The sequence below is a fragment of the Entelurus aequoreus genome, linkage group LG12 (genome assembly GCF_033978785.1).
Source record: "Entelurus aequoreus isolate RoL-2023_Sb linkage group LG12, RoL_Eaeq_v1.1, whole genome shotgun sequence".
Lineage (NCBI taxonomy): Eukaryota > Metazoa > Chordata > Actinopteri > Syngnathiformes > Syngnathidae > Entelurus > Entelurus aequoreus.
Window position 1 is genome coordinate 37,414,082 of NC_084742.1, and position 16,431 is coordinate 37,430,512.

The 16,431-nt window shown below is 42.2% G+C and overlaps 1 protein-coding gene across 5 annotated transcripts in view; it reads left to right on the plus strand.

Annotated features, from left to right (window-relative positions):
* Positions 1-16,431, plus strand: part of LOC133662176 (inactive ubiquitin carboxyl-terminal hydrolase 53) — a 54,221-nt gene that overhangs the window by 36,383 nt on the left and 1,407 nt on the right. For all 5 annotated transcript variants that reach the window (XM_062065926.1, XM_062065925.1, XM_062065929.1 and 2 more), the window contains 7 exons: positions 2,278-2,440; positions 3,187-3,333; positions 3,556-3,696; positions 10,189-10,942; positions 11,017-11,075; positions 15,585-15,639; positions 15,701-16,368. In XM_062065926.1, the coding sequence (XP_061921910.1) occupies positions 2,278-2,440; positions 3,187-3,333; positions 3,556-3,696; positions 10,189-10,942; positions 11,017-11,075; positions 15,585-15,639; positions 15,701-16,368 (1,987 nt within the window). The remainder of the gene's footprint in view (positions 1-2,277; positions 2,441-3,186; positions 3,334-3,555; positions 3,697-10,188; positions 10,943-11,016; positions 11,076-15,584; positions 15,640-15,700; positions 16,369-16,431) is intronic.

Genomic DNA, 16,431 nt, shown 5'->3' on the forward strand with positions numbered 1-16,431 from the left:
TGATAAAACCCAACACCAAGAATAGACATTTGAAAGGCAATTTAAAATACATAAAGAATAGTGAACAACAGGCTGAATAAGTGTACGTTATATGACGCATAAATAACCAACTGAGAACGTGTCTGGTATGTTAACGTAACATATTATGGTAAGAGTCATTCAAATAACTATAACATATAGAACATGCTATACGTTTACCAAACAATCTGTCACTCCTAATCGCTAAATCCCATGAAATCTTATACGTCTAGTCTCTTACGTGAATGAGCTAAATAATATTATTTGATATTTTACGGTAATGTATTAATAATTTCACACATAAGTCGCTCCTGAGTATAAGTCGCACCCCCGGCCAAACTATGAAAAAAAACTGCGACTTATAGTCCGAAAAATACGGTAGTTATCGGTAAATGAATGCAGACTCAGCCACCTGCAACAAGTGCTTGACGGTAATGTGCAAGTAACGTCTTGTAAGTAGGCACACAAAGTCTGACGCTTTTTATAAACTTTTTTGCTGACCTTGACACGCTAACAGCAGCTTTTAGGAACAACACTGCACTTCTCATTATGCATCAATCATATTCACCCCGAGCGAGGTGAATTCACAAACACCGTAATTGTTAGCATCAACATTACAACATAAGCAAGTAATTGTTTTGCATCATCTCTATGTATTGTTGGTGGATTTGTTGCAAATTATTTCTTATTTTTCAATGTATTCTTTCTTATACTTTTTATATGAAGTATTAAAATTAATAGTCTGTTCAACTTCAATGTACCAAAATTTTGTAAAAATAAAAAGGCATTGTTTTTTAACAAATAGTTTTACGTTTTCCATTTCTAAAGTACCAGCACCATTTCAAAAATCTAGATTTGGTACTCTTATTGGGTAAAGTGTAATACTCATCCATACTCCTGTCGCATGGAAAATCTTTCATCCGAGTGAATGAAAATGTGTCTTTAAATATTTGACTGATACTGTAAACGTGGCTAAATAAAATGGTAAAACCAAAAGTTTGGGGACACTTTCTCTACATTTCAACAAGAAGGCATCCCCAAACGTTTGCCTAGTACTGTAAACACAGTGACATGCAGTCAGGGGAGGCTAATGAGGCTCACCTGTCATTAAAAATACAACAAATAATAACACAAAATGCACATTAATATTTGGCCATTAAAATGTTCTATATGTATTTTGTGCATTATTCCAATATTTTGTACATTTTGTAAGTAAAATTTGGTGAATTTCCTGATCAAATACATGCAGAAACCTGAGATTAGGCTGCAGCAATCACAGTTTACGCCAGGGGTCGGGAACCTTTTTGGCTGAGAGAGCCATGAAAGCCAAATATTTTAAAATGTATTTCCGTGAGAGCCACATAATATTTTTCAACACTGGGTGTACCCCGCCTTCCGCCTGAATGCAGCTGAGATAGGCTCCAGCACCCCCGTGACCCCGAACGGGACCAGCGGTAGAAAATGGATGTATGGATAAATACAACTAAATGCGTGCATTTTTAAGTAAGACCAACATTTTTAGAGTATAATAACTCTGTTATTCTTTTTAATAATATTGTTATTCTGAAGCTAACCAATAATAAACAAAATACTTCTCACCATTAATGACACTTCTTGAACAGGTGCGGTAGAAACGGATGGATGCATTAAAAGGCATGAGAATGTTTTATATTTTGAACGTTATTTTGACCACTGTGATTACCAGAAGAATTATTCATTACTTGTCGTGTTAAACAATGTCAGCTACGATTTATCTGAGAGCCAGATGCAGTCATCAAAAGAGCCCCATCTGGCTCGAGAGCAATAGGTTCCCTACCCCTGGCCTACGCTCTTGACTAGCGCAACTACAACATAATGAGGAGTTTTACAACAAAGTAACAGGTTTTCCCGGAGAATATTGATGTCTCCAAACTTTTCACTGATACTGTACAATGACTAAATATGAAACTCAAAATCAAAAGTTTGGAGACACTCTATTCTATTTCTGGGTATAAATAATTTAAAATATGTTTGTACATTTAAAATGTATTGAATGTCGTTTTGCTCTTAATTTGCTGTGCATCGTTTCTCGTTTCCACTGTGAGCTTGTGCTTCCGTTTGCCTAATTAAGAACCAAACGGCATCTGTCAGCCTGCAAACAAATTTAATTGTTCTTCGCACTCAAGGCAAGGTTCACCCCGGTTTTTATTTTCTGATGATGTCCAAACATCTGCTCTCAGGTTCTGTTGTCATATTTTATTTTCTTGCTCCTTCTTGTAGGTGGGGTCCAAGTGGAAAGATGTGGTCAGCAAATGTATCAAAGGTCATTTCCAGCCTCTTTTGTTGTTTTACGCCAACCCTGACGGCAGCGCCATTAGAGCTGAGGACGCATTACAGCAGAACCTAAGCCAGACACAATACAAGACCTCTGCCAATGGAGAAGGTAAGAAGTAGTAAGATTTTTTTTGCCAAATGGTCTGTTGTAAAAAAAAAAAAAAATGTGTGAAAATCAAAACTATTAGGAAACATTGTAAATCTAATTAAACCTTTTCAGCCAACCAAAAATATTAACATTAAACTTTAACAATAATGATGGTTTTACACACAGAAAGCAATACACAATTAATTTAAATAATGAATGAAATGCTAATTTTATTCATAATAAAAAAAATGATTCAAAATAACTCATAAACCCTTTCACCTTTATTTTTAGCCTCCTTTGCTACAACTTCTTTCTTGAATTCAATAGTGTTTTTCACCTTATCTATCCAAGTGCTGGCACTCTTGTTTTAACCATATAAACAAGAATGCCTACTGTATGTGCTCACACAACTTTGCTTCACTCAACAAAACAGCCAGTAAGCGCCACATTACCCTTGATTGTTTGGCGAGACTTACCTTAACAGTGTGGTGCGTTCAGTGACACTCTGGATTGAAAAGACACAATCAAAGGCTCTTGCTGATTTTGTTTGAACTATTACTTTATGTTAAATTGTATTGCGCCCCATTGTTTGTCATTTTACAGCCATTTCCACTAAAAACAGAGTGCAAACTAATGTTACCAACGAAGACATTGGTAACACTTTTACCTAAAACCGGTTCATATGAAAACCGAAGCATCACTGTATGAAAAGGAATCACCATGTCATACCAGCTTATATTCTGTCTTAAATCATCGTTGTCTTTAAGGTTTTCAGTCCCCGCTTCCATCCCCCAAGAAGCTGGACCTGACCAAGGAGAATCTGCTTGCTCTGCTGGGTCAAGGCCCCTTAAAGCAGAAACCTACTTCCACCTTTAGCCGGGGCAATTCCCATAACAGCGGGGGACGAGCGACAGGTAGGAGGGAATAAAAACATGGTAAAGATTAGTTTGCATGCCAAGGTATTTGGTGGTGGTGTGACCTGCAATGCAACCCAACTGAAATAAAATTTAAAAAATAATAATTTAAAGGACAATAAGGCCTTGGTGCACAGAAAATGTGACAGTTCTTGCAAGGGAAAATATTTTTTGTTGTGGTACGCTGACTTATTATTTCCATTGTATTTTTTTTTGTAACAGTGCAAATTGGTGCCGGCAATCCCAAGCATCAATTCAAAGAGATTATCAGGGAAGTCGCCCATCGAGCCGATGGTGAGGTGCATCCATTTAGAAGAGACTCTGATCGGCGCGGTCAGCGTAGGCCAGAGACACTCAACAGAGGTTGGTTGGTCGCTGATTTTTTTTATTTACACACTCACACACATACACACACGTATGGCCTCCCCATGTGATGGCACATAAGACGCACAACAGGAAAATATCACACACACACACAATTCTATGGGCCCTTATGTAATCCGCTGTTAGGGAGCGACGTGTCAGGAAGAGGATTAACCATGACGTCCGTCTGAGTCGAGTGTCTTTCATCCCGCGCTCTCTGAGTCACAACCTCTGCTTTTCCTCACCGTGACAACAATACTATCCTATCCTCCATTCATCCTTTTTCTAGTGCTTGTCCCTTTTGGGATCGCGGGGGGTGCTATTATTGTATATTACGGTATCTGACAAAAACTGTTTCAAGACACAATACTACACAAATCTTACTTTAATATATTTTCGAGTAGTCAGTGTACAGCTTTTATCGCAGTAGGGAAGAGTGGGGTAAAATGAGACACTTGTTGTCCTGGAGGTAAGGAAACATGGCACAAACAAAAAAATAAACCTACACCTTTATTTCAAGATGTCTCCTATCAAATTAAATCATCAAAATGCATCACTAAAAAAACTGCACAAAATAATGACTTCTCGTAGCTCAACTTGTCAGGTTAGGGGTAAATTGAACCATCTGGGGGTAAACTGATGATCTTTTAAATCAATCAATCAATCAATCAATGTTTATTTATATAGCCCTAAATCACAAGTGTCTCAAAGGGCTGTACAAGCCACAACGACATCCTCGGTACAGAGCCCACATACGGGCAAGGAAAAACTCACCCCAGTGGGACGTCGGTGAATGACTATGAGAAACCTTGGAGAGGACCGCATATGTGGGTAACCCCCCCCCTCTAGGGGAGACCGAAAGCAACGGATGTCGAGTGGGTCTGACATAACATTGTGAAAGTCCAGTCCACAGTGGATCCAACACATCAGCGGGAGTCCAGTCCACAGCGGGGCCAACAGGAAACCATCCCGAGCGGAGACGGGTCAGCAGCGCAGAGATGTCCCCAACCGATGCACAGGCTAGTGGTCCACCCGGGGTCCCGGCTCTGGACAGCCAGCACTTCATCCATGGCCACCGGACCTATGCAACTCCCCCTCACAAGGGACAGGGGAGAAGAGGAGAGAAGAAAAGAAACGGCAGATCAACTGGTCTAAAAAAGGGGGGGTCTATTTAAAGGCTAGATTATACAAATGAGTTTTAAGATGGGACTTAAATGCTTCTACTGAGGTAGCATCTCTAACTGTTACCGGGAGGGCATTCCAGAGTACTGGAGCCCGAATAGAAAACGCTCTATAGCCCGCAGACTTTTTTTTGGCTCTGGGAATCACTAATAAGCCGGAGTTCTTTGAACGCAGATTTCTTGTCGGGACATATGGTACAATACAATCGGCGAGATAGGCTGGAGCTAAACCGTGTAATATTTTATACGTAAGTAGTAAAACCTTAAAGTCGCATCTTAAGTGCACAGGAAGCCAGTGCAAGTGAGCCAGTATAGGCGTAATATGATCAAACTTTCTTGTTTTTGTCAAAAGCCTTGCAGCCGCATTTTGTACCAACTGTAATCTTTTAATGCTAGACATAGGGAGGCCCGAAAATAATACGTTACAGTAATCGAGACGAGACGTAACGAACGCATGAATAATGATCTCAGCGTCGCTAGTGGACAAGATGGAACGAATTTTAGCGATATTACGGAGATGAAAGAAGGCCGTTTTAGTAACACTCTTAATGTGTGACTCAAACGAGAGAGTTGGGTCGAAGATAATACCCAGATTCTTTACCGAGTCTCCTTGTTTAATTGTTTGGTTGTCAAATGTTAAGGTGGTATTATTAAATAGATGTTGGTGTCTAGCAGGACCGATAATCAGCATTTCCGTTTTCTTAGCGTTGAGTTGCAAAAAGTTAGCGGACATCCATTGTTTAATTTCATTAAGACACGCCTCCAGCTGACTACAGTCCGGCGTGTTGGTCAGCTTTAGGGGCATGTAGAGTTGAGTGTCATCAGCATAACAGTGAAAGCTAACACCGTACTTGCGTATGATGTCACCCAGCGGCAGCATGTAAATACTAAAGAGTGCAGGGCCAAGAACCGAACCCTGGGGAACTCCGCACGTTACCTTGACATAGTCCGAGGTCACATTGTTATGGGAGACGCACTGCATCCTGTCAGTAAGATAAGAGTTAAACCAAGACAAGGCTAAGTCTGACATACCAATACGTGTTTTGATACGCTCTAATAAAATATTATGATCGACGGTATCGAAAGCGGCGCTAAGATCAAGAAGCAGCAACATAGATGACGCATCAGAATCCATCGTTAGCAATAGATCATTAGTCATTTTTGCGAGGGCTGTCTCCGTAGAGTGATTTGCCCTGAAACCGGATTGAAAAGGTTCACAGAGATTGTTAGTCACTAAGTGTTCATTTAGCTGCTGTACAACAGTTTTTTCGAGAATTTTGGAAATAAACGGAAGGTGGGAGACCGGTCGGTAGTTTACCATGAGGTCAGGATCGAGGTTAGGTCTTTTGAGCAGAGGATGAATAACCGCTTTTTTGAATGCTAGGGGAACAGTGCCGGAGGAAAGTGATAAGTTTATAATATTTAACACTGATGGACCTAATAATACAAACAGTTCCTTGATAAGTTTCCCAGGAAGTGGGTCAAGTAAACATGTTGTTTGTTTTATCCCACTTACACGCTGTAATAATTCCTCTAATGTTATTTCATCAAAAATAGAGAGACTATTTTGGAGGGCAGTTTCCGTCGTATATACAGTCGTATTTGTGTTAATAGAGCCCAGTTGTAGCTGGGATGCGTTGTCTTTAATCTCCTTTCTAATGAGTTCAATTTTCTTATTAAAGAAATTCATAAAATCATCTGCCGAGTGGGTGGAGCTACTGGGAGGAGTCCCTTGTTGGGTTAGCGATGCTACTGTACTAAACAGAAATTTAGGATCGTTTTTGTTGAGGCGGATGAGATTTGAGTAGTATTTAGCTTTAGCTAAGGTAAGCATGCGTTTATAAGTTATTAAACTATCACTCCATGCTTGATGGAAAACCTCAAGTTTAGTCGCGCGCCATTTGCGTTCCAGTTTTCTACATGATAATTTATGAGCTCTAATTTCTTCTGTAAACCATGGGGTGCGCCTTTTAGGGGCCCTTTTTTGCTTTAGCGGTGCTATACTATCAATAATTTCGCGCAAGGCATCGTCAAAGTTGTTAGTGAGTTTATCAATAGAGCCGACATAATTTGGGAATGGTGCTATTACCGAAGGCAGTAGGTCAGCAAGAGTCATCGTTGTGGCAGCATTAATGTTGCGGCCGCTATAGCAGTTATTATTATTATTAGCTTGTTGACAAAGAGTCAAAACTTCAAATTTTATAAGGTAATGATCGGACATTACTTTAGTATATGGAAGTATCATAACTTTGGAGGTGGTGACACCCCTGACAAGCACTAGATCTATTGTATTACCGTTGCGATGCGTGGGTTCATGTATTATTTGTGTAAGACCACAGCTATCAATTATGGTTTGGAGCGCCACGCACTGAGGGTCCGATGGGGTATTCATATGGATATTAAAGTCCCCCATTATGATTATATTGTCGGCGTGCGTCACTAGATCAGCAACGAACTCTGAGAATTCACTGATAAAGTCCGAATAGGGCCCAGGGGGGCGGTAGATAACAGCCAGGTCGAGAGGTAGCGGTGTGACAGACCTCATAGTAAGCACCTCAAACGATTTATATTTATTATTTAGGTTAGGGGTAAGGTTGAAATTTTCATTGAATATTAGTGCGACACCCCCTCCCCTTTTAAGAGGGCGGGCAACATGCGCATTCGTATAGTTAGGAGGAGATGCCTCATTGAGCGCAAAAAATTCGTCCGGTTTGAGCCAGGTTTCGCTAAGACCAATGACGTTAAGATTGTTGTCTCTAATGACCTCATTAACCAATAACGCCTTGGGAGACAATGATCTTATGTTTAAAAAGCCCATATTATAGGTATTGGGCTGTTTTGACGAGTTTTTGTTAAGATTATCCGTAGTGGCAATATTAACAATGTTGCGTTTATTATGCGTAGTGCACTTTAAATAGTTTCGACCATATCTAGGAATTGATATGACGGGAATTTTCCGATTGTTTGCTTGGTGCTGCAATAGACTGGACATATCATAATTTGCCACCTCAGTAGAATGCATGTCCACCTCTGACACAGACACAACAGAAAAAACATTATGTGAATTGTGTATTATTCTAAGAGAATTGCTATGCGTACATGGATTATCCAGCCTGGCGCTGGCTAGTTCTAGCTTAACTGACTCCTCTTAAAAGACTTAAAATGAAAACAGTTTTGAACTTGTAAAAAACAAACCACCACTTGGTTTCAAAACCATTTAATCAAAACAACTATTCAATATTCCAATTTTGAAGGTTGCAGGGGAATATGAACTGTTGTCTCCTTGCAGTTCCACCAGCCTTCAGAGTAGGGGGTGCCCAAACTTTTGCCTCCATGGGCCAAAGTGGAAATGTGCCAATGGGCCGCAGGCCAAACAGTGATTTTTAAAAGGACAGCAGCACAATTAGGTGAGGAGTATTGTCATATATAAGGTAGTGGATATGGCAATCACTTAACCTTGCAAACATTCCATCAATGATTCTGTGAGCTTAAAAGACTATTTCTATTAAATTTGTCAGGCCACCCTTTGGGGGCAAGCAAAACAATTCTGCAGGCCTGATTTGGCCCACGGACCCCACTTTGGGAATCCTATGCTTTAGAGGTTGAGGTAGCTTCTTTAGCACATCACTCCATGGAAAAGATGCTTCATCCTGGGGTGGGTTTCCTACAACCAATGATGCGGCACTTCTAAGAAATCTGACAGTCACTTTGTTGCGCACGAAGCTATCAACCAAGAAAATGTGTTAGGATAGGACAGGATAGCCTTTATTTATCATACAATGGGGACAATATGTGGTTTCAGTGCAGATACAAAAAGTCCGCAAAAATAAGGTAAATAAATGAAAACGAGAGGTAACATCAAATTACATAAAATACATTAAAAGAGTACAGAGCTGATGCAACCACTTTAGCTGTACCATTTTTACATATACTGTAGCTATAAAAGTAAAATAACGAAATACCAAAATATTAGCAACAAATAACAAATACGTATTGCGCACATACGATTACACCATGGAAAGACAAAGACAAAACAAAAACACCATTTCAACACCCACATGCACCACGGTGGCCTCTGTAGTGCTCCACGTCATCATCTGCTGGGGTGGGGAACAGCAGGGCTAGAGACAGTAACAGACCCAACAAAAGCAACTAAGAGAGTCGACTCTGCCCTAGGCTGCCCACTAGCTCTTGGCAAATGTCAAGTCTGCGTGGATGAGCTAGAATCCGTCCAGGGAGACCAAAGTTTGCATTGGGATGCAAAATTTACAATGACAAACAGATCTGTGACATGTGGTTACCTTCTTTCATTGTTGAATCTCTCATGTTCAGAAAGGTCATGCTAATGAAATCCTAACATCACTCTCAGAGCTGCGTGCACTGCGATTTTTGGCTGTTTTTCCCCTTACTCTTTGTTGTTTCTTTCTTTTCTGCTGTTTATTTTTCTTCTCTTCATAGGCACAATCAATTGCCTACTTTTCAGGTATATCACCTTATTATGGTGAACATTTACTAGCAAAAACAGTTTTGCATGTTTTACCCCTTTAACCATTTGCTTAATTCATTGCGCAAGATGGAAATGATTTGTGCTTTTTGAGTGCAGCCGGAATTGGCACCAGCCCCCAGCTACCCTAAAAGGGACAAGCGGTAAAAAATGGATGGGTGGATGGAATTTATGGTTGCATGACAAAATATGTGCATGGTTACCTAGATACAAAGGGTGGGTCAAGTTTACCCACTGGCTCATCTTACTTCACTCACACTACAGCTTTACCAGTCACTAAAAATTAGTTAGTGCACTGCTTTTTTGTGAAAATAACTGACAACACAATTTCTTTGTGGAGATTTCATGTTCTCCCCGTAACTGCGTTGCTTCCTCCTATTTCCAGAGACATGCACCTGGGGATAGGTCGATTGGCAACACTAAACTGGCTGTAGTGTGTGAATGTGAGTGTGAATGTTGTCTATCTGCGTGGACCTGCGATGAGGAGGCAACTTGTCCAGGGTTTAACACGCCTTCCACTCAAGTGCAGCTGGGATAGGCTCCAGCCCCCCTGCAACCCAGAGAGGGACAAGCGGTTGTAAATGGATGGACAATAGAGGAGCAAGATAATTATGTTCTACAGTCAATTATCTTGTGCGACTGTTCGAGTGCTGCCATCATGTGGGAGTTGATTTAGGGGAATATGAATTCCAGCATGTCTTACCCCATCTTATCAGTGGATTATAGAGCCATTATTATTGGTATCTTGCAATGCAATTTACCCATCAAATTGTCACAAATTGTATCTTATTTCCCCTCCATAACCAGCTCAAGAACGCATCTACTCTCGCTCAATCTCACCACCGGAAAATGGTTTCAAGCAACACTTGGAGAGTCGCCTGTACAGCAGCCAGGGAAAAGGCCCTACCCGGAATGACCGACCGGCTACCCACCTTAGCAATAGGTCTTCCCAGGAGGAACTCCGATCCAATTCAAAGATCCGGATGCTACACAGTGTGCCCAGTAGCAGCCACTACAGCAGAAGAGCGGAGCATCACTCCAATGGCTACAACTCCGACAGCAGCCAGGACTCTCGAGAGCGTCCTGGAAGCGCCAGGAATGGCCACAGTAGCAGCAGCAGCAGCAACAGGTCCAGCCGTCCCTGGAAGCCCATGCGAGAGGCGCTCAATGTTGACAGCGTTTTACGTGGCGGAAATGGCAGTGGAGCAAGTCCACAGCGGAGGCCGCACAGCCCCCAGAGGCGACACAGCGGCAACTCGCAGGACTGGGACCTGACTTGGGGTGGCCGGGAGGAGCGCAAGCCCAAGAGCCTAATGACCATATACGAGGACGAACTGAGGCATGGGACAGGGAGCAGCCGTAGCTCACTGGACTCCAGCAAGGACATGTCAAAGGGCACAGGCACCCTGAAAGTCTACGACAACTGGAATATCCAGCGGACTGAATCGGGCTATGAAAGCAGCGACAGGATTAGCAACAGCTCAGCAAATTTGGACTCGCCTTTGGTGGATAACTTTTCGTCCAAAGAGCTACGACCCATACACGAGCTGCATTTGAGCCGGTAAGCCATTTTACAACAAATTCTGCACTCGTGAGTTAAAATCAGGAGCTCTAATGAATTGTATGCACTTTTAGGGATCAGTTCCCTCCAAGGGGAAGTGATGACAGCGTCATGCATGCTGAATTTTCCACTGGTAAGTCAATTTATCTATTTTAGCCATCTGTAGTCCTAAGGTCACTGCCTGATGGAGCTATAGGCCTGACGTTAATACTGTACTTTGAAATTTTAAATATTATTTAATTGAAGGAATCGCATTACTAATATACCGTATTTTTCGGACTATATGTCGCAGTTTTTTTCATAGTTTGGCCGGGGGTGCGATTTATACTCAGGAGCGACTTATGTGTGAAATTATTAACACATTACCGTAAAATATCAAATAATATTATTTAGCTCATTCACGTAAGAGACTAGACATATAAGATTTCATGGGATTTAGCGATTAGGAGTGACAGATTGTTCGGTAAACGTATAGCATGTTCTATATGTTATAGTTATTTGAATGACTCTTACCATAATATGTTACGTTAACATACCAGGCACGTTCTCAGTTGGTTATTTATGCGTCATATAACGTACACTTATTCAGCCTGTTGTTCACTATTCTTTATTTATTTTAAATTGCCTTTCAAATGTCTATTCTTGGTGTTGGGTTTTATCAAATAAATTTCCCCCAAAAATGCGACTTATACTCCAGAGCGACTAATATATGTTTTTTTCCTTCTTTATTATGCATTTTCGGCCGGTGCGACTTATACTCCGGAGCGACTTATAGTCCGAAAAATACGGTACAGGAAAAAATTTAAAAAAGAACGAAAGCCACCATGTGAATGCTCATGCACGAGCATGACACATTGACATCCATCCTCCTAACCGCCAGTTTGCGTGCATAGTAAATAAGAACTGTATATTAGTTAACATGCCAAAACAATCCCATCACCATATTATTGCTAATAAAATGTGTACAATTTCTTTAAAATTGCCCGTAAAATAGTCGACTGTTCGCATGACTGTTTTCAAGTCGCTTTTCCTTACCTGAAAACGGTTAAAAAGAAAACAAAAGATTCTACAAGCTTCCAATCCTAAAAGTTGTTCTGTTTTTGTTTTTGAAGAGGAGCAATTGCAGATCGTCAGCCTCAAATTGTGAATCGCCGCATGGACATAGCGGCTTCAAAATGCAATAGCCTTGTGAAGTGTGGGGTGTGGTGATCGGACTCCCTCCCTCTCCGGTGTAATTGCATGCCAGCACAAAGGATTTAGCCTCTAATGCTTTTGAGAGAGTGTGCGGACTCATCACAGATGGCATCATTTACTCCCTGTCCTTTACCGGTTAGTCAGTGGATAACTACTCATTATTCCCCCAATTTCGCTTGTGGTCTCAACAAACCAGGAATCTGCTTTTGTGTGCACGAGATAAAAGTATCTCTAAGTCTCTTTTTTTATAAATCTTCTAATACCGCTCAATCAATCAATCAATCAAAGTTTATTTATATATCCCTAAATCACAAGTGTCTCAAAGGGCTGCACGAGCCACAACGACATCCTTGGCTCAGATCCCACATCAGGGCAAGAAAAAATTCAACCCAATGGGATACAATGAGAAATCTTGGAGGGGACCGCAGATGTGGGGAGTCGAGTGGATCTAGTTAATAGTGTGAGAGTCCAGTCCATAGTGGGGCCAGCAAGGGATCATCTTGAGTGGAGACAAGTCAGCAGCGCAGAGACGTCCCCAACTGATGCACAGATGAGTGGTCCACCCCCGGGTCCACCCCGGGTCCCAACTTTGAACATCTGTGGTCACCTAATAACCTCTCCACGCAGGAGAGGGGGGCAGAGCAGAAAAGAGACGGCAGATCAACTGGTCTAAAAAGGGGGTCTATTTAAAGGCTAGAGTATACAAATGAGTTTTAAGATGGGACTTAAATGCTTCTACTGAGGTAGCATCTCTAGCTGTTACCGGGAGGGCATTCCAGAGTACTGGAGCCCGAATATAAAACGCTTTATAGCCCGCAGACTTTTTTGGGGCTCTGGGAATCACTAATAAGCCGGAGTTCTTTGAACGCAGATTTCTTGCCGGGCCATATCGTACAATACAATCAGCATTGATCTAAGACGCAGAGTGATAAAAGAAATTACCATATTTTCCGCACTATGAGGCGCACCTAAAAACCTCCAATTTCCTCAAAAGCTGACTGTGGCCTTATAATACGGTGCGCCTTATATATTGACCAATATTGAGCCACAACAGGTCTCACAACTACGGTAACTACGCCGACTTCATTTTGCCCCTTCTACGGCTGCTTACCGTAGAAGAAGAAGCGCTTCTTCTTCTACGGGGGAAAATGAAGTCGGCAGCTGCTTACCGTAGAAGAAGAACTTCTTCTTCTACGGGGGAAAATGAAGTCCCGTAGTTGCGAGACCTAAACTTTATGTAAAGACCCAAAAATGGCTCCTATTAAGAGACACGCTTATGACGCAGAGTTTAAACTCAAGGCGATCTGTCACGCAGTAGAACACGGGAATAGAGCAGCAGCGAGAGAATTTAACATTAACGAATCAATGGTGCAGAAGTGGAGGAAGCAACATGATGACCTGCGCCAAGTAAAGAAGACTAAACAGAGTTTCCGAGGGAACAAAGCGAGATGGCTACAGTTGGAGGACAAACTCGAACAGTGGGTTGTTGAACAGAGCGCAGCAAGTAGAAGTGTCAGTACAATCACTATTTGTTTTGTTGACATTCCCTTTAGCGCAGCTCCATCTAATGCAGACCTGGGCATTGTGCGGCCCGCGGGCCGCATCCGGCCCTTTGTACGTCCCTGTCCGGCCCGCGTGAGGCCAATTATAAATTACAAAATAAATTTTAAAAAGCATCTATTTCGAGTGTGCAATACAACGGTGCTGCTTTTGTTTTGAAAAGCGTTATTTGTATTACTTCCGTGTGGACGTATGCTCGTGCGCGCAGCGGCAATCTCAAATTACAAAATAAATTTAAAAAAACATCTTTGTCGTGCGTGCAATACAACTGTGCTGCTTTTATTTTGAAAAGTGTTATTGTGCGTATGTCCTGTGAGGGAAGGCGCACAGCGACTAAAAAGAGAAAAGTTGATGACGAATGGCGTGTTTTCAACAAGACAAGTAAAGGTAAAGCTGTGTGCTTATTTGTGGTACACACGTTGCTGTGTTTAAAGAATATAGTGTAACGACCTGCTGAAGTAGATGTTGTCTTCTTGAGTTGCGTAAATGAGGAGTGAGGAGACGTGCGTGTGGAAGGAACGAGATATGTTGAGCTGTGTTAGTATAGCTTGCTCAATAAAAGTTTAAAAAGAGCGTCAGACTTGATGTGCACTTCTTCTGGACACTACAATTGGTGGCAGAAGTAAAACTTTGCGCATACTGCACTGTTTGTGTGCTACGTCATCGGGAGGTACGTGCCACGTGAGGAGCTCGCCGCAAAGAGAGAGAGAGAGAGAGTGTTTACAGGTGCAGCCACGCTGCTTGCCACGGGGGGAATTCCGCCCTCAATGAAGACTCCCAGGTTTGATGGCAAGGCGAACTGGGAGGCATTTCATCCCACTTCTGACATCAATTGTAGCGTCCAGAAGAAGTGCACACCAAGTCTGATGCACTTTTTAAACTTTTATTGAGCATGCTATACTAACACAGCTCAACTTATCTCGTTCTTTCCAAAAGGAAAACCAATCCTCACTCCTCATTTCCGCAACAGCAACGCTTCCTCCTTCTTCGCCAATCACCTTACAGGCGTGCTACGTTCACGTTTTCTTATCTGGTTAAATAAAGGTTTTACAACAAAGAGGATGCAGGATAAAGTGACAGAAATTGAAATTTTTGTATTGTAATATACATCAGGAAGTGTTGTGTAAGAAAGTGTTAAAAATAAAACCATCAAAAGCCATCTGCTTTTGTATAAAGATAAGTTAGGTTAAATGAAAATATTATTATTATTATTATCTATCTTACGGTATATCAAAAATAATTTGAGCAAAATTTAATTGAAATATTGTCAGTGTGGCCCCCCAGCAGTGCTCAGGTTGCTCATGCGGCCCCCGGTAAAAATTAATTGCCCACCCCTGATCTAATGGATGCATAACGTAACCCCAGCCTCTACTGTAGCGTATATTCTATGCGCCTTATAATGCGGTGCGCCTTATATATGAACAACGTTTTAAAATAGGCCATTCATTGAAGGTGCGCCTTATAATCCGGTGCGCCTTATAGTGCGGAAAATACGGTAGCTAATAAATATGATACACTGTATATTCCAAAAAATAAATATTTATTTAGATACTTTGATTTTGTCTTAGAAATATTTTAGACAAGTGTCGTCTTATATTTGGGTACATCCATTTTCTACCGCTTGTCCCTTTCGGGGTCGCGGGGGGGTGCTGGAGCCTATTTCAGCTGCATTCGGGCGTAAGGCGGGGTACACCCTGGACAAGTCGCCACCTCATCGTATATTATACATTATATTTGGGTGAATACTATAATTTTTGTGGAGCCTTTCCTAAACTGTCCCAGCAGACAAAGATCAGGCCACAGCAGACGTTGGCTCACGTTGTTTTCTATTACTTCTTAGTAACTCAAAAGTTGGAGTTAACATTACAGAGCTTTTCTTCTCCCAAAGGTGAACAAGGGAGAAAAACTCCGGACCTGCATGACTCAAACAAGCAATTACAAAGGTAAACGTCTAAAGATAGGTGTTATCATTGGCACGGCATACTAATTTTGTTTGTGTACCAGACGAAGAGCCTTCCGATACACGCCTGGAGTCATACAAGATGACCTGGACAGCGAAAGGGAAGAAAACCTGGACAGTCCAATCAGCCCGGTGCCGTCTTACTTGACGAAGGCTCACAGCTTTGAGTGGAACAACTCAGATGACCTGGCAGGACCCTTCTCAAAGCAAGAAGATGCCACCACCAATGGACCCTTTCTGCACGACATCCCGCCGCCTTTACCACCAAAAACTATTTTGAAAGATGACGTTGACCAATTCGAACCGCCGGAGATACCACCGCGCTTGAATGGAGACATAAACAGCACAGCGCCTATGCTCTTGCACACCACCCTCATTCGTTGGATTGACACTCCCGCCGAGCACAGGCACTGGTCCGACACCAGCTCCAGGTCCTCTGACCAGGACAGGAACGAGCTGTCAGCCAGCGAGGGCGAAGAGAGGAAACCGGGCCCCGATGGCGCCGACTCCCCTGACGTGGTTCTACCTACTACCTACTTCTCTGTTGATAATTGCATGACCGACACCTATCGGGCCAAGTACCACAAGAGGCCCGCCTTGTACATGAGAGCAGATGAGCACACATCTTCCGGGGAGAGTGACGTGGACACTAGAGGACTTCCTGCGCCGGATGTGGAGACGTCTGAGCTTTCCAGCAACCAACCGGAGCCAGGTACGCGAAAGTGCAGTTCTTGGTGACGTTTCACCGCATTGTTTGCCTCTATTCAAAGTTGAG